This window comes from Castor canadensis, chromosome 1 (assembly GCF_047511655.1).
Source record: "Castor canadensis chromosome 1, mCasCan1.hap1v2, whole genome shotgun sequence".
NCBI classification, from domain to species: Eukaryota; Metazoa; Chordata; class Mammalia; order Rodentia; family Castoridae; genus Castor; species Castor canadensis.
The window spans coordinates 9457575-9476457 of NC_133386.1; the positions used below are offsets into that span (position 1 = coordinate 9457575).

At 38.9% G+C, this 18883-nt stretch overlaps 1 protein-coding gene across 4 annotated transcripts in view; it reads right to left on the bottom strand.

Moving 5' to 3' along the window:
• The window catches only part of Snx9 (sorting nexin 9), a 97515-nt gene that overhangs the window by 35557 nt on the left and 43075 nt on the right, over positions 1–18883 (bottom strand). For all 4 annotated transcript variants that reach the window (XM_020156870.2, XM_074071593.1, XM_074071578.1 and 1 more), the window contains 2 exons: positions 7127–7292; positions 2800–2950 (listed from right to left, as the gene is read on the bottom strand). In XM_020156870.2, the coding sequence (XP_020012459.1) occupies positions 2800–2950; positions 7127–7292 (317 nt within the window). The remainder of the gene's footprint in view (positions 1–2799; positions 2951–7126; positions 7293–18883) is intronic.

An 18883-nucleotide genomic window follows, 5' to 3' on the forward strand; every position in this document is an offset into this window, starting at 1 on the left:
GATGTCTAAAACACTATCACCCATACAGAGCAAAGGACAGACTTGAAAAAAGTACCCCCCACCCAGCCACAGCACTACTAACACCCAGTACTTCATCATGAAGTGGCCACATGTGTCCAAATTACAGTTGCCACTCAGCACATTCACTCTGGGAAGCTAGTTATCCCAAAGTCACTGCCACTGTTTCAACCACTTGTGATGGTTTTGTTTTTGCACTTGCGTTTAGAACCAGTTTATGCAATAGGGAAGAAAAGAAGTCTCCTTAGCAAACAAATTCAAAGCATAATAAATTTAGCTACTTCTAGTAATCAAATCTGTATCCAAAGAAAATTTTTTAAATTGGAGAATGCATAGCCATCCAAAGTGCTACTTTTCAGAAAGAAAGCATTCGCTTGAATTTTAGAATTTTCCTTTCTAGAAAATTCAGGAAAGCAAAATACTTAAAACATGGGAAAATCCTAGATGGATTACTTCTAATTTCATTCACATACTAAGCCAAAGGCCAATATGACACTCCCAAGGGCCTACCTCTTCTTTCATTCTCCACTGGCTTCCCTGCAGTCCCTCCCTCAGACACTCTTTAAAGCAGCATATGCAGAAGATAAAAAGGAGTCTTGGAGCTGAAGGGCTCTGAGTTTGAACTGCAGCTCCAGCACTTTTGTGGCACTGGAGCCTCAGCCCCCCCGTGTGAAGAATGTTCAGTGATATGGGGATGAAATGATTTATATAAAGAGCCTAGTGCTGTCTGTCCTTGGTAAGTTTAAAACACTGATAACTATGTCATTATTCCTTTGAAAGTATTCCCTGAAGCCTCAGGAAGGGCTTTCTCTGTCTTCCTCAGCATTCTGAGTACACTTTTGCTTCACAATTTGTCATACAGAATTGGCACCTTCCATTTATATATTACAGCAGACTAGAGGTAACTTAGACGACATACTGTATTCCCAGCTCCCGGGAAGAGTTCTGAGAGCATACTAAATACTTAAAGAATTAATGAGCTAATGTGGAACCCCTTCACTAAAGAACCCCTACTTTTGTGGGGATTACAAATGTTAGCAACTCCTGGACCAATAGCAGCTGAGTGTAGAAAGCACATTTCAACTTTTCGGTATTCTTATGGACCACGGCAAAAAACTCTGGCACTGACTCTGCACACCCAGTTAGTATACACTGAACAGCAATGTATTTTATTAGTTACTAGAGCATTACTGAGATGGACTCTTACAAGGTTTAAGCATATTTAAATTTTTGATCTCCCTTTCTAGTTTATGTTCTATGACTAGACTATTGCTGTCATATAAAATGAAGTGCTGAAATGCTGTTAATATTTTAAAAATTTTTTACATTAGTTTAAATAAAAACACATAGGGGTTTTAATTGTTCCCAGCATCTAAGAAGCTTCAGAAGTACAGGTTCAAATTAGGACAGCACTAATTTGGTTTCAACATGGAATAACATTTTACAGCAGAAAGAATCTTAATTAAAGCCAACCTGTTTGCTTTGATGAGGAAAGTGAACTTCAAATAAGTCACCAAACTCACAGCAAACTTATGAGTGAGTGCAACACAGAAAGGAGAAGGGAGCTAGAGTCACACCCTCTCATTTTCTCAGTCTCTGGCTTTTCAAAATAGGGCCAAGAGGAAAATTACATTTAAATGGGTTTTAAACACTTCACATTTAGGTTTAAAGAACAACTGAGAGTAGTATATACCACTGTTGACCAAATTGAGCACTCCAAATTTGAGCCTAAGAAAAATAAGATATGGTCAATAATGAATGAATAATTTTATTATGCATGCAACTAATGAGGAAATAATATGATGGAAGAAACTGGAGAGAGAGATCCTCACAGGTCTCATCATGTTAGGTAGAGGCACCAATCCTGCCATCTAGATTTATACCACACAGTATGCGTTCACATTTTTTTCCAGGCATAGGTTAACATTCTTTGATATCTACTTTGAATCATGGACTTGTAATATTGAGAAAAAATATAAGCTATTAAAAAAAAATAAACTATTTTAAACATAACTGTGGGGAGAATAATAAATTCTTAGGCACGTCACACATCACGTTCTTCAAGGTGTGCTGGTGTGCACTATAGATTTACCTACAATTCTCTCCCCAAAATCCCACAGTGCTGTGGCCATCCATCACTTCCCACATGCTTTCCTGTTAAGTGGCAAATCTACAAGTACTGTAAAAATACTCCTCTTACTCTAAGAAACTGAAACAAGTCAGCGTAGTCTGAGAGCCTGTGCTTCCAGCACTAAAGGCCTGGAATCCTGACTACATCACCTGTGCCTGTGTGAGCTTGGTGTTACCCACCCTCCCTGAGCTGGTCTTTCACATAGCAAAACAGGGATCACAGACACCACAAAGGGACCTGAGAATGAAAATAAACCACTTTGTACAATGCTGGACATGGTAAGTGATTAATAAAATGATGAAACATTTAAAAGAGTGATGTTACTATTTTTAACTTTCCACATCTACATTTATGTTTCCTAATAATTAGTATTTTTAGCAATGAAACTTTAATCCACATATGGTATGGAGTTGATGAAAGATAAAGCAATAAAAACTATTTGGCAGAGCATTAAATAAATACCTCATTTACTAATCTTGTAAAAAGAATGAAGAAAAAAACCAGCTTCCAAGCTAAGATCTAAATTAGAAGGCCAAACTATACCCCAAACTCAGTAGATCACTGGACAGAGAAAAAGCCAGCTGCCTATTTGTATTTTATATACATTTCTACACTCAAATCCTGGTTTCCTCTACTCCCTCTGGACTGACTTGTTCAGTGGCAGCTTCATGGAAGAGGCACCAGGACGACTGTTTCCTCGTTGGAGACCTCCTGCTTCAGCCGATTCTGAATCCTTAAAGTAAGGTGAAGAGGACTTGGGCTCATCCCAGTCTTCATCCCAGTCATCGTCATCACCTGTTGCTAGAGGTGGAAACGGAAGATTATCAGTACAAGAAAACAAAATAAAAATGAAATTACTTAAATTTCTGATAACAACTACTGTCTGACCTAGTCAATTTTTTAAAAGATGGGAAAAAGGGTACAGTCCAGAGTATAATGTTGATGTTAAGAAAGAGTAAAGGCTTTGTAGTCAGACACTTTGAAGATTTACATTATAACTCTGCTTTTTAGTGCAAAAGACAAATCAGAAACAAACTAAACAACTAATTTTTGACAATGGCCCCAAGAAGACAAAATGAGGAAAGGACGGTTTCTTCAATAAATGGTGCTGGGAAAACTAGATATACACACACAGAAGAATGAAATTGGGCCCTTATCTTACACCATACACAAAAGTCAATTCGAAATGGATTAAAGACCTAAATGTAAGACCTGAAGCCATAAAACTCCTAGTGGACAATATAGGGGAAACATCCAGGTGACAATGACCTTGACAATGCTTTCTAGGTATCACACCAAAAGCTCAGGCAACCAAAGCAAAAATAACATGTGGGACTATATCAAACAATCTTCTATACAGCAAAGGAAACAATCAACAAATGAAAAAAACAGTCTATGGATTATTAGAACATTATTTGTGAGCCATGTATCAGATAAGGGATTAGTATCCAAAACAAATAAGGAATTCACAGAATTCAATAAATGCAAAAACAAATACAGTAGACTTCCTTATCCAAGATTTCATTTTCTGCAGTTTTAGTTACCTGTGGTCAACCATGGTCTGAAAATATTAAGTTGAAAATTTTTGTATACAGGTTATTGCTAATAATAACATATTGTATGCTGGGATGCTAAAAACTTGCCAAGAGAGATTTTAGGTGCTCTTATTGCACCTTATTGCGCACACACGCACACACATACACACACACACACACAGAGGTGAGCATGTGAGGTGATAATTGCTGACTGCAGTAATCACTGTGTATATATACATCATAGCATGGTGTACAACTAAAAAGCAGACAAGTTTTTTTTTTTTAAAAAGCTGTTGGTCTAAGTAGCTTTAGATGAATGCAGATTATAGAAATGTGAGTGGGACCCAAGAGAAGTCCTTCTAGAGGCCTCAACACAAATGTTTTACAAACTTACAAATAAGCAAAAAAATACCTCTTGATTAAGGAGATTAGGGAGGACAAAAGGGATGTAAGATCTCTGAAAACCAATTAACACTAATAACGAAGATGAGAGAAGGGCAATGAGAAGAGATGGAAAGGGATGCGTTGGAGTATGAAGGAAGAAAACAAAAAATAGAAAAATGGGGGGACAGAAGGTGGCCAGCATCACAGCCTAATATTCTGACACACAACCTTGTATTAGTTCTCCTCCTAATTCTTCTTCCTCCCATTGTTTTATGCTTCTTTCTCCACTCCCAATGGCCCAAAGTGCCACTATAGAGGAAGTGACAGATGAATGTCAAAAACAAAAGGTAAGAGTTGAAACTATCAGAAAGATGTGGCTCAGTTACTACAGAACGAGACATCAGCAGTTCCACCTCAGCACTTCCGCTCAGCCCACAACTCTGGTCCTGCTGACCGTGACCATGATCTCTAGCTCTGAACCAGTACAAGGGTCTTTTTGGGTCTTCTTTCCCTTTTCCCTTCTCTTCATTTCTAAGATTTGGGATCTCTTTGAACATTGACTTTAGAATTAATAATGAAAGATAGGACTGTGAAATACGTACACTGTGAAGGGGGCACTTGTGGGAGGGGGAAGGTGAATGGAGATGAAGGTGAAGGTGTATGGTTTATGGCCTTCATACACATATGAAACCTCTTGCAATTGCTTTAAGTGAGGCAGGGAAGGGGTTGGGTAGACAGTGGAGGTGATCTAACGAATGTACAGTGTAAAGTTATTTGGAATTGTCACAATGAATCCCCCCTGTACAATAAATATATCCCAATAAAAATGGAAAAAAAGAAGGGGGGAAGAAGGGATAAAGGAGAATGATGGAGGGGGTGAAACTAACTGAGATGTACTGTGAGCACTTTTGTAAAGGTCACAATGTAGCCCCAGTGCAACTGTAATATGCTAATAAATGAAAGAAAAAAAATAAGAGACGAGGTCTCACTCTGTTGCCCAGGCTGGCTTCAAATTCCTGGGCACAAGTGATCCTCCTGTCTTAGCTTCCTAAATCACTGGAATTACAGGCATGTACCACCACACCTGGCTTTCCTTTCTGGTTTGTCAGTGCAAGTTCCTTGCTCTTTAGAACAGACATGCAGCTCTGGGCACACATATTCGCAGGATAAAGGATATAGGGTCACACAAAACAAAGCCTATCTCTATTATTTAATTTCAGAATAGACACAGATACCCTTTCTTAATTCCTGAATTATTTCCTCTTCTATAAATTTTCCTCTTGCCTGTTTTTGTGCTAATAGCCCAGAAGTCAAACAGGTAATTAGAGGAAGACATAAAAGAGTTGAAGCAGAAGTCAAGCAGAGGTGATGAATCAGACTCTACCCCCATTTATATTTTGGCTCAATATTTTTAAAGAAATACAGTCTTTGCTGAGATATTAAAATGAGAAGACAACAAAAACAAACAATTCCAGTCTCTGAATATGTGCCGAGAGCACTGAGTCAGCTTCCTGCAGGGGCTCCCCTTAGAAAGTGTTTCCTACCTGTCCACAGCACACACGGCCCCACCTTCTTCTTTACAGACTTGACCCTTCAAGCATTTGACTCAGAACAACTTGACTAAGACTGGACTGAGGGATTATAAATCATAGCTGTTTACATATGGATCCAGAAAACGACTACATTTGGATCTGAGTTTGCTATTAGTGAACAAAAGCAGCTGTGAGCAGTTCTTCTGAATAAATTCTATTTTAACTCAGATGACACAGTGTGATATTGCGATATAATAAACACATTACTGGTCTCTGCCCCAGCTACCAGAACAGTGCTTCTGAAATCCTTATAATTTCTTTTTTTCTTTGGCAGCACTGGGGCTTGAACTCAGGGCCTCATGTTTGCCAGGCAGGCACTCTACCACTTGAGCCACTCCACCAGCCCCTCTTATAATCTCTTGAGCAATGGGGGTGTCAGGTTTGGGTTTTTTGTTGCTGTTGTTCTACTTCAGGTGTTTCTTGGTAACCTCAGGGCACTGCTTTCAGTACCTACACCCTCAGAACCCCAAATAAATCCTTGGATGCTCAAGTTCCTCATATAAGATATACAATATTTGCATATCACCTACTTATATCCTCCTGTATACTTTAAATAATCTCTACATTACTATATATGAATACTATGAAAATGAACGTTATGTAAATAGTTGTCATACTGTATTGTTTAGACAATTAATGATAAAGAAAATCTGTAAATGTCCAACACAGAAGCAATTTTTTTTAAGAGTATTTTGAAGTCACAGCTGACTGAACCTCAGGCTGGTTGAACCTGAGGTTATAGGACCCAGGGTCGCAAAGATGTGGATAAAGGCCAGTCTTTGGCTCTAGTTCCTAGTGCAGTCCAGTCTTAAGTTCTTGGAACTTCCTGGGTGACAGGAGCATCTTCTTTTCTAATGAGGCAACTCATGGTGGGCTCTTGGATTGGGGCTGGCTACCAGAAAAACCAAGTCCTGATTAGCAGCTCAAAATTTTCTACCCCAACCCCATCCTCTGGGAAGAGAAGGGCTAAAGAACAATTTAAAAATCAATCTTGCCAATATGAGGAAGCTGCTATAAAAATCCCTAAACCGCAGGGTTCAAGAGCTTCTGGGATGCTGACCTAGTGAGGTGCTGGAGGGTGGTATGCTGGAGAGAGCATGGAAGCTCTACCTCATCTCCAGAGCTTGGCCCTCTGCATTTCCTCACCTGGTATTCATCTGTATCCTCTGGCTTACCTGCTGCAATAAACTGACTTACTACTGTAAGTCAAGTATTTCCCTGAGTTTTGCCAACTGCTGTAGCACATTAATAGAGCCTAAGGAGGGAGGGGACTGTGGGAAGCCCCTAGATGACTCCAGGCAAACAGAGTGAAATTGAAGCCCCTCTAGCCAATGTCTTTTGGAGAACTACATGGTGCCTGAGGTTTGGTCATTGAAGTGTTCCGTGTTGTACAACAAAAACAGTTTGGTTTTCCTGCCTCTCACCCAGCTTCCCATCAGTCACTTACAGTAAGAGCCCCTCCTCACCTGGTCCTTGGTAGGCCTGAGGGTGGCCAAAGGCAGTGTCCCAGTTATTGGCAGTGTTTCTCTGAGTGCCTGTCCCCTCTGGTCTGGCCCCCCAGCCATCCGAACTGTCCCAGTTCCCAGATTTGGGGGCACTCCAGGCTGACCAGGGGTCACTGCTACCACCGACCTGTGGGGGCAGGGTGGAGAAAGAACATTTGTGACTTCTAGAAACTGTGAGTCCACTTAGAAATGGACTGATACAACTGAGAACAGAGGTGCTAGAAAAATCAAAAGAAATTTATTTAAAGTAATCTTAAATCTCAATACTTTTTTCTCCAAAACATGACTGATGTTAATAGTTTGCTATATTTGCTTAGGAACTTGAATTTGAAAACAGAAACAAAGAAAGTATTAGACTTAGCTAAAGCCCTCTTTCTTTTTTTCTCCCCAGAAGGACCTACTGTCCTGAGTTGTGCATTTACTCCGACGTGCCTTTCTACACTTCCCTTGAGTGTGCACACACCCACAAGTAATAACTGTTTTATATTTTTTAAATTGGCCTATACAATGCTATACTGTATGTGTGTCTGCACAAGTTTTTTATTTTTTTCACTCAATGTTGTTTTGAGATTATACCTGCTGGTGATGAGGACTGTTTTGTACATGTTAACTCTTCATAACTATCCATTGTATTTTTAAGTACATTTTTACTTTTACTTGAAAAGGTAATACATGCACAATAAAAAAAAATTCAAATGGGATAAAAGGATAGGCAAGTCAGTAAGGCTTACTTAAGATGTCAGGCATTCTGTCAAAGACAACTGTTACTGTAGAAAGAAAAAAACTACAAATTTCCATGGAGATCTAAATTGGCAACCTACAAAACAGAATAAGAGCTCCAAGAGGGCAATAGCAGAACAGTGGGCTTTTAAAAGAGCAGAGAAAACAATAAAAAAAAGAAGCTGAAAAGGCAATCCTAAGAAGAAAGTTTATAGCCATGAGTGCATATATTAAAAGGACAGAAAGATCCCAAATAAACGACCTAATGCTACATCTCAAACTCCTAGAAAAACAAGAACAAACTAAACCCAAAACAAGCAGGAGAGGAGAAATAATAAAAATAAGGCCAAAATTAATGAAAGAGACCAAAAAAAAAAAACATACAAAGAATCATGAAACAAAAAGCCAGTTCTTTGAAAAAATAAGTAAGATTGAAAGCCCCTGGCAAATCTGAATAAAATGAGGAGGAAAAAGACCCAAATTAGTAAAATCAGAAATGCAAAAGGGGAGATAACAACAAACACCAAAGAAATCCAGGGAACCATGAGGAACTACTTTGAGAACCTATATTTAAATAAATTGGAAAATCTTCAAGAAATGGGCAAGTTTTTAGATGTTTATGATCATCCAAAACTAAACCAAGAGGAAATTAATCACCTGAATAGATCTATAACACAAAATGAAATTGAAGCAGCAATCAAGAGTTTCCCCAAAAAGAAAAGTCCAGGACCTGATGGATTCTCTGCTGAATTCTATCAGACCTTTAAAGAAGAACTGACACCAACCCTCCTTAAACTGTTCCATGAAATAGAAAGGGAAGGAAACTGCCTAACACAATTTATGAAGCCAGTATTACACTTATCCCAAAACCAGGCAAAGACACCTCCAAAAAGGAGAACTATAGGCCAATCTCCTTAATGAACATTGATGCAAAAATCCTCAACAAAATAATGGCAAACCGAATTCAACAACACATCATAAAGATTATTCACCACGACCAAGTAGGCTTCATCCCAGAAATGTAGGGGTGGTTCAACATATGAAAATCAATAAACGTAATAAACCACATTAACAGAAGCAAAGACAAAAACCACTTGATCATCTCAATAGATGCAGAAAAAGCCTTTGATAAGATCCAACATCATTTCATGATAAAAGCTCTAAGAAAACTAGGAATAGAAGGAAAGTACCTCAACATTATAAAAGCTATATATGACAAACCTATAGCCAGCATTATACTTAATGTAGAAAAACTGAAACCATTCCCTCTAAAATCAGGAACTAGACAAGGATGCCCACTATCTCCACTCCTATTCAACACAGTACTGGAATTCCTAGCCAGAGCAATTAGGCAAGAAGAAGAATAAAAGGAATACAAATAGGTAAAGAAACTGTCAAAATATCCCTATTTGCAGATGACATGATCCTATACCTTAAAGACCCAAAAAACTCTACTCAGAAGCTTCTAGACATCATCAATAGCTGCAGCAAGGTAGCAGGATATAAAATCAACATAGAAAAATCATTAGCATTTCTATACACTAACAATGAGCAAACTGAAAAAGAATGTATGAAAACAATTCCATTTACAATAGCCTCAAAAAAAAATCAAATACCTAGGTGTAAACCTAACAAAAGATGTGAACGACCTCTACAAGGAAAACTATAAACTTTAGAAGAAAGAGATTGAGGAAGACTATAGAAAGTGGAGAGATCTCCCATGCTCATGGATTGGTAGAATTAACATAGCAAAACTGTCCATACTCCCAAAAGTAATCTACATGTTTAATGCAATTCCCATCAAAATTCCAATGACATTCATTAAAGAGATTGAACAATCTACCGTTAAATTTATATGGAAACACAAGAGGCCACGAATAGCCAAGGCAATACTCAGTCAAAAGAACAATGCTGGAGGTATCACGATACCTGACTTCAAACTATCTTACAAAGCAGTAACAATAAAAACAGCATGGTACTGGCACAAAAACAGACATGAAGATCAGTGGAACAGAATAGAGGACCCAGATATGAAGCCACACAACTATAATCAACTTGTCTTTGACAAAGGAGCTAAAAATACATGATGGATAAATAGCAGCCTCTTCAACAAAAACTGCTGGGAAAACTGGTTAGCAGTCTGCAAAAAACTGAAACTAGATCCACGTATATCACCCTATACCAAGATTAACTCAAAATGGATCAAGGATCTTAGTATCAGACCACAAACTCTAAAGTTGATACAGGAAAGAGTAGGAAATACTCTGGAGTTAGTAGGTATAGGTAAGAACTTTCTCAACGAAACCCCAGCAGCACAGCAACTAAGAGATAGCATAGATAAATGGGACCTCATAAAATTAAAAAGCTTCTGTTCATCAAAAGAAATGGTCTCTAAACTGAAGAGAACACCCACAGGGTGGGAGAAAATATTTGCCAGCTACACATCAGACAAAGGACTGATAACCAGAATATATAGGGAACTTAAAAAACTAAATTCTCCCAAAACTAATGAACCAATAAAGAAATGGGCAAGTGAACTAAACAGAACTTTCTCAAAAGAAGAAATTCAAATGGCCAAAAAAACACATGAAAAAACGCTCATCATCTCTAGCAATAGAGGAAATGCAAATTAAAACCACACTAAGATTCTATCTCACCCCTGTTAGAATAGCCATCATTAGCAACACCACCACCAACAGGTGTTGGCAAGGATGTGGGGAAAAAGAAACCCTCTTACACTGTTGGTGGGAATGTAAACTAGTACAACCACTCTGGAAAAAAATTTGGAGGCTACTTAAAAAGCTAGACATCAATCTACCATTTGATCCAGCAATACCACTCTTGGGGATATACCCAAAAGACTGTGACACAGGTTACTCCAGAGGCACCTGAACACCCATGTTTACTGCGACACTATTCACAATAGCCAAGATATGGAAATAGCTAAGATGCCCCACCACTGACGAATGGATTAAGAAAATGTGGTATCTATACACAATGGAGTTTATGCAGCCATGAAGAGGAACGAAATGTTATCATTCACTGCTAAATGGATGGAATTGGAGAACATCATTCAGAGTGAGGTTAGCCTTGCCCAAAGAACCAAAAATCGTATGTTCTCCTTCATATGTGGACATTAGATCAAGGGCAAACACAACAAGGGGATTGGACTTTGAGCACATGATAAAAGAGAGAGCACACAAGGAAGGGGTGAGGATAGGTAAGACACCTAAAAAATTAGCTAGCATTTGTTGCCCTTAACGCAGAGAAACTAAAGCAGATACCTTAAAAGCAACTGAGGCCAACAGGAAAAGGGGACCAGGAACTAGAGAAAAGGTTAGTTCAAGAAGAATTAACCTAGAAGGTAACACACACGCACAGGAAATGAATGTGAGTCAACTCCCTGTATAGCTATCCTTATCTCAACTAGCAAAACCCTTGTTCCTTCCTATTATTGCTTATACTCTCTGTACAACAAAATTAGAGATAAGGGCAGAATAGTTTCTGCTGGGTATTGAGAGGGTGGGAGGGAGAGGGAGGGGGCGGAGTGGGTGGTAAGGGAGGGGGTGGGGGCAGGGGGGAGAAATGACCTAAGTGTTGTATGCACATATGAATAATAAAACAATAAAAAAAAAAAAAAAGAGGATTGCTAGCTCAAGGCCAGCATGGGCTATACAGCAAGTTATAGGCAAGTTCCAGTCTGGGCTACAGGGAGACCCTGTCTCAAAAAATATATAAATAAATGAATAAATAAAATTTAAAGAGAACAAAGGCCAGTAGTTCTTTGAGTAAATCCCCATCTGAGCAGTACATCTATTAGTTTATGCAACAAAGGAAAAGACCAGATAGTTATATTTCCGAATGGCTTCAATGCCAGGTCATATTACTAGAGAAACTGAAAGAAGATATTAAGCGCTTAGAAGATATTAAGCATCTGTTTTAGCTATTTGTTTCCTTCACATACATAAAAGAAAGAGGCAGAAGATGGAACTGTTTCACCACAAAGCTCAATAGCAAACTCTAATTCTTGGGGCTTTTGGCAAAAATACCTTTTGCGTGCTAAATGCTAAAAGCTTGGTGTTTTCCAAATCTAGCCCTTACCCTAACAAACTGGGCTACACAGTCTGTTTTAAGGATCCTTTAATCACTGACTTCATTGCTCGCAACCCCATTGACCCTTTTTATTTCTCAGCTGTGGGCACCTGGTCACATAGGAACCCACTCTGCTTTACTGGCTATGGAATCAAGCTTGCAGGTTTCTTCTCTAGCTTTTACTTTTCCCTTACCCTCCTCAGTCATTTCCATCGAGCAACATCATATTCAGCTTATTTTGCTCCATCCTGGTACAAGGTTCTGCATGACTCACTGTCACCCACAGAATTAAAACTCTTCATTAGATCTTATAGCCCACAGGACAAGCGCTTCAGTCTCTCAGGAAAGTCTCAGCTAAAAGCCTTCAGGGTCTTAACTCTTCATCAGTCTGCCTTTAGCTGACCACGCCTCAGAAGGGCCTGGTACTTTACCTGAAACAACCACCTCACTTGGAAAAGGTTACTTTAAGGGTTGTTAAATGTTTATTTTCTCATGAATTCAAGTTTGAAATTTACCTTATTTATGGGAGAAGGAGAAGGAGAAGAAGGTGGTGACTGGTTAAGACTTTCAACACAACCAATCTGAGCCAAAATATGCACCTTAAAATAAAAAAGGCACTCAGTGAATGGCATGAGAAAGCTTTTAACTAAGCAGAGCAAGTTCATGGCAGGACTAAATCCAGCAGAAAGTTCAGCATGCCACTCATTCGCAAACATTACATGCAAAAAGCCCCAGGTGTGTAGCAATGGGCTATCCTTAATGCACTGGATCTTTGGAAGTCTGCTGGCTGCTATCACAACACAGTAAGTATCCCCAGAGCACTAAATTAATTACAAGCTGCACAGAAGGAATGGAACAAATATCATGCACGTTCTATGGCCAATGTAACAAATTCAGAGAAAATGTACAGCCAAGATTCCAAAATTTTAAGATTTTGAACCTTTTGCTTTCAAAGGCATTAGCACTAACATGTGAGAGTTCAGCCAATGTGAACAAAGCCACTGTCACCTTGAAGCTAACACAAAGCCACAAGTGAGTCGTACCTAGTTCAGCTGTGAGCAGCGTAGCCCAGCCAGTTTGTGGACTCCGGGGCAAAAGTAACATCTTCTGGTGGGTGGTCCTGAGGTTCCACCTCGCTTATAAGGCTGTGTCCTGTGACATGTGACACCGTCCTATGAGGCGAAGCAACAGCCAGACTGCAGCACTGTTGTCAAGGACAACTCTGGCACTAGATTTCCAGGCCTCAAATCTCAGCTGCATAACTGTCCAGCAAAGAAGCCAGGACTGTAACATTTATATGGCGTTACATACTTTTCCAGATACCGCTCTCTTGAGAAGGGGTGGTATATTATTTTGTAAATACAAATAAAAGTGAATTTGGAAATCACTAATGCACAAAGAAGACAATCAAGATGGAGTGACAAAGACTCAGTATGTTCCCACTTAAAACTAAAAAAATATGACAAAATACATGATTTTTTTTTTTTTTTCAAATCACTGGGTACCAGGCAATAAAGGAGAGTGGTCTTGAGATACAGAAAATAAACATGATTATCTCTACAACTGCCCCAATTACTGCCTGGAGAGACTTCCCAGGCCATGGATCAGGAGTGGAGCTGCACATCTAAGAGAGAGCTGCACACAGAGGGTACCCAAGGCCTGATGCTAACATCTGATCAGCTCGTCATGTAAGGACTGTCTCAAAGTCAGGGAAAAACTATTTGAGAGAATTAAGAAAACACCTTCATAGAGACAGGGCTGTTCTCACCAGTCACAACAGAAAGCCTCAAAATTCACAGTGTATCAGGTATATACAGTAAAGGGCCAAAAATAAACCCAAACTAAATGTTACTCTGGTCCCATTCATAAAAGCTTTAAAATAAGACCTGAGAGAATTGAATTGTTTTAAAGTAACTTAAGTGTATCCCACAATAAGGCTAAAAAATATGTAGTGTAAAAATATTCAGTATATAACAAGGTAAGATCATAATGTCTGGCATCCAGTAAAAAAATTACCAGGCAGGAAAATATGACTCATCACAAAGGCCAAAATCAATTAATTGAAGCTGACCCAATAATGACACAAATGATAGAATCAGCAATATTTAAGAGCAAGAAAAGGGCTGAGAGCATGGCTCAAGTGACAGAGTACCAGCCTAGCAAGTATGAGGGCCCTGAGTTCAAATCCCAGTACCTCCACAAGCTCTCTCTGTTAAAAAAAAAAAAAAAAAAAAACTATGAGTAAGAGAAGACAGCATGAATGGGCTCCCAAGAGTGACAACTTTAAGCACAAAGTAAATAAAACACTTCAGTGGGTTGAAACACATTCAATCAATGTGTTTCACAATACTACAAAAAAGAGACAGAGAAATCCTTTAGTTACTATTTGAAGTAGCTATAAAACAACTTCATACTTTGAAACTAGCAATTAAACGGAAAGAACCATGTCTATCCTGAATTCCAGTAGAAACTGGCACTCAAGCAGACAGATTATGATGGAAAGTGGTACTCTACAAAAGCAAGCCAAGTCAGCACATGTAGAAGGAACAGCATATTAATTCAGGTAAGGATTAGCAACTGGGGTAAGCCATTAGGGGAATGGCTAGTGGTGCTAAATTCCTATCAGATCGATTACTTCTGTTCAGAAGGAGAAAACACGACGTAAGGGAGGTAGTAGACTGTGGTCAACTTAATCCCAGGGTCATTCTGATCAGTAACAGTGGATTGACCACATATGCTGTCTTCCAATGTGGTGTAATATGAGACATACAACATTGCCTGTGGTACATACATCCTTGCCCCAGATGTCTAATTTGAGTCCACTAAGCCTTTCAGTATAACGTCCAACTTAGGAAATATAGACGATAAAGGAACGATTTAAGATCATAAGGAAACAACCATACAAATCTAAAAGGCAGCAATTCTACAGGACAACTGGTTAAGTCAGAATTTTTAAAATTTCTTCTAAAAGGGAGGGTCTATGCTCATAAAAACTGAAACTTGAAGGACATCATTAAATGGGATGCATGATTTCAGCATGGATACTAACTCACAAACAAGCTTTCAAGGACATTGGGGGGGAGAGTTAAAATTGATCAGGATATTAGGTGAGAGAGAAAAGGTAAGGATTATCAACCTTAAAAATGTTACAAACAATACACATTATTTATTACATACCCTCTATCATGGCTTTAATGTATGCATAAGATTTACATTTGTGCTTGTGTATACATCCATGTGGACACAGAGAAAATAACAGGCATATACAGGTAGTTGTGATGATGGAATGTGATAGTAAGTCCACCCTTTTTGAGGATTTACTACAGTTTGTCCCAAGTGCAGTAAAAAAATAAAATTTAAAAAGTCAAAAGAAATTTCAAAAACAAAAATTTTAAATTCCCAAGCCCCAGTACACAACTCATGCGATGGAGAAGCTCCACATCCAGTGCTGAGTTATTCTCAGCTGTGTTTCAATCACTGTGTGATCTGCTATTTCCCCTGTCCTTCATTTTGTAAAAGCATGCCTCCCAAAAGCAAATGGTGCCCAAAGAGCAAAGCAAACGTGCTTAACTGAAGTGCTAAAGTGAAAATTAACAGACGTGTTGAAAGGCAGCATGTCTCTAGTGGAAGGTGGCCTGTGTTACAGGGAAAATGAATCAAGCATGTGCAGGACAGCACTATGTCCTGAGCTTATGCCGTGTTTCCTCAATAGCATTCTCCTTGGAGCTACATTCCAGAGGGCAACAGGGCTCTACTGTACTCTAATCCATAACTGCTGACTACAAAACCATAGGTTCTGGTTTTGTAATGTTTGCTGTTTGGTTTATTTTGCTTCTTATACATGACATCTTTGGGGAACCTGGACCAAAAAAAAGCAAACTCCCTATATCTGACAAAACTGCAACAAGATCAGGGCAAGAGCTGTTTGGGTACCATGGTGAGAACTGACTCACTTCTCTGTTTTCTCAGTAAGCAGGCAAGACATGGTCTAAGAGGAGGAACTCCTACTGCACACACATGAGGATAACTTTGGGAGAGGAACTGGGCGAAGATGGACAGTAACAGCCATGACTTCTCTTTGTGTCTGCCTGAACTAGGTCAGGCATCAAAAGGAGGGCTAAGTTTGAGAATTAACAGAAGTTTCCTTAAGGTTGTCTTCTATTTCACTTTTCATTAAACCAGAAAACAAGAGCACAAAATAAATACAAAAGCTCAAAAGATACCCAGGAGTGGCCTCCAGCTCCTGTGGCCCACTGTTTCCTTTCAGAAGACACTCAAAGTTCAATATAGTCAACGGAGAAGACTCAGTTTGGTAAGTCCACCAGGAAAGAGGAGCCTGAATGCCTTTTGTATTGTTAACTGGAGAAGAGGCTTTGTTTGCAATGAAGGGTCCTCCTTATTACCATACCAGGAGATTCTTATAGTGCCTCAGGCACACACTGTACATTCTGACTATCGTGCTGTCACTTGGCCTTTCCTGCTATAGCCTACCAGGCAATTACACCCTAATACATAGTTTCCTGCTTGAAAGGAAAGAAGCAGAGGAAGAACTCAGGAATTTGGTTATGTGGAAGCCTCCAGAGCAAGACTTTTCCCAAGAGTATATAATGAAAATGAGTGGAAAGTTCATAAAACAAGAAGGTTGAGGATTTTTTTTTTTGCAACTCATCTGCATGACTAAGAAAACAGTCTTTATTAGACATTTCTCATTCATTTGGATTTTATAATCGTGCACTAATTGTGTCAGAATGTGGGTACAGGAGTCAAATAAAACCTGATTCCTATACCCAACAACACTGTGGTCAGAATGACCAGTGAACATTTAACTCTTTTCTTCAAAAGAGCCTACAGAGGTTATAAAATCTTCTTATGTAAAGAACCTAACCACTTCAGTTCAACATACAGAAGATCTTGTAACACTTCCTATTTTGTTCTTCACAGATTTTTAGCTCAAAAGACATGATCTAATTCTACAAATGAATCTCTAGTGACTTTAGAAAATTACTAATGGAAATATAAAACATGTATATTCTCTTAAGAATGAAGATGAATCACAAAAACACACTGAATCCACTTAAGAGTCAGTTGTAGTGGTACTACAGGCTAGAAATTACTCAAATCAGTTTTTGGAATTAACACATGCTTTGTTAATTCATATTTGAAACCCACAGATCTGTTTCAGGTGTTTACTTTTTAAATAAAGAGAATTTTAAAATAAATTGGATAAAATAAATGTGTAATTCCTGTATTACTTCAGAGAGTTCATGCAGCTCGAAGTTTAAGAACAGACAACTCTGTACAAGACAGGATGCAACCACTACCAAGGCAATGTGCTTACGGACACTCCTGGTTGTGCATATAAACAATGCTTATTGGCCCTTTTAGCATAGCAATTTTAAAGTAAAAAAAACCCCCAAAACATTGCCTGCGTCATTTGTTCCAAGTTAGACAAAAACAACCAACAACAGAAACCACCCTATACAGCAGACTTGCTAACACATGAACCTTTTGGAAAGGTTCCCTAGATGAGCAGAGCTGTCCTGTCATTTACCTCAAGGATCTGTGAGGAAAGTTGGTACTGACAGCCTCCTGTGGTTTTGAGGGCAATTGCCCAAAATCCTCAACACAGGCGTACAGTCTTCCTTAGAGAGTCCAGCAACCAAGTGGGAGTGAGGCTGGAGTGAAGAGAGAATGAGAGAGAGAGAGAGAGAGAGAGAGAGAGAGAGAGAGAGAGAGAGAGAGAGAGAGAGAGAGATAGCCTTTTCCAAGAAGGTTTTTAAAGAGACAGTCCCAAAAGCAATTGGAAGACATCTGCAGCATTATAAGATGCAGTTGAAGAAATGAAATAAGCAAAGCTAATATCTTTGTTAGGGTTTCTTTTACTGATTTATTTTAAAATGGATTGAAAATTGCCTTTTTTTTTTTTTTTTCAGACCTGGGGACTGACTGAACTTAGAACCTCTACTGCTTAAGCCAAGCCCTCCAGTTCTTTTGCTTTTGTTTTTCTCAGATAGGGTCTCACACTAACTTTGCCTGAACTAGCCTCAAACTGAGATTCTCCTGTCTCTGACTCCCGAGTAGCTGGGATTACAGGCATGCACCACCATGCCTAGGAAAAATGTAATTTTTTTAAGATTACATTGAGAAAGCAAAAATGTAGTTCCAACACAAAATTACTATCATTTTCATTATCCCTTAGCCAATAAAAATTACTTTATAATAAATATCACAAAATAGAAAATTTCTGCATAACAGAAAGATATTATCCCTAAATGCTCAGTAAACTTTGCATATTTCATACCCAAACTGATATAAAAACAATGAACAATCCCAGAGGATTTTCTGTAAGAGAGTGGAACTGTTTTTGACTGGGCAACTGATCAGATGACAGAATGATGGACTGTGACAGAGTGCTCCCAGCACTGCAGCCAAGCTGAGAACGCACAGACGGGCCTGAGACCAGGATGCAGGTGGAGACCTGTTAAGTCTCACAACATTTTACACTGAATAGCACTTTGTGATGTATTTGTGACGAAACAAAAAATTATTCAGACAAGTACAGAGCACTCTATTACAGTGCGAGGCCTCTTATAAGTTACTGGAAATGGGAAAAAAACGTTAAGACAAAATCTTTGCTTATCAAGCTTACAAATTTACAAATAAGTAATATAATTTGATAAGAATCACAAATAGTGTTCAGAGAATACACAGAAAGGAAAGATGAGAAGGAAGTAAAAGGGAAAATTTAAAAAGGCTTCATGAAAGACATCGTATTTGAGCTGAACCTTGAGGGATGGACAGGTGAATGAAAGATGGAAGGAGTCATTCTTAATTCTTAGAAGACAGCCAAAGGCACATAGAGAAGGTGGGACAGCACAGGGCAGGTCAGCCAATGGAGACAGAGCC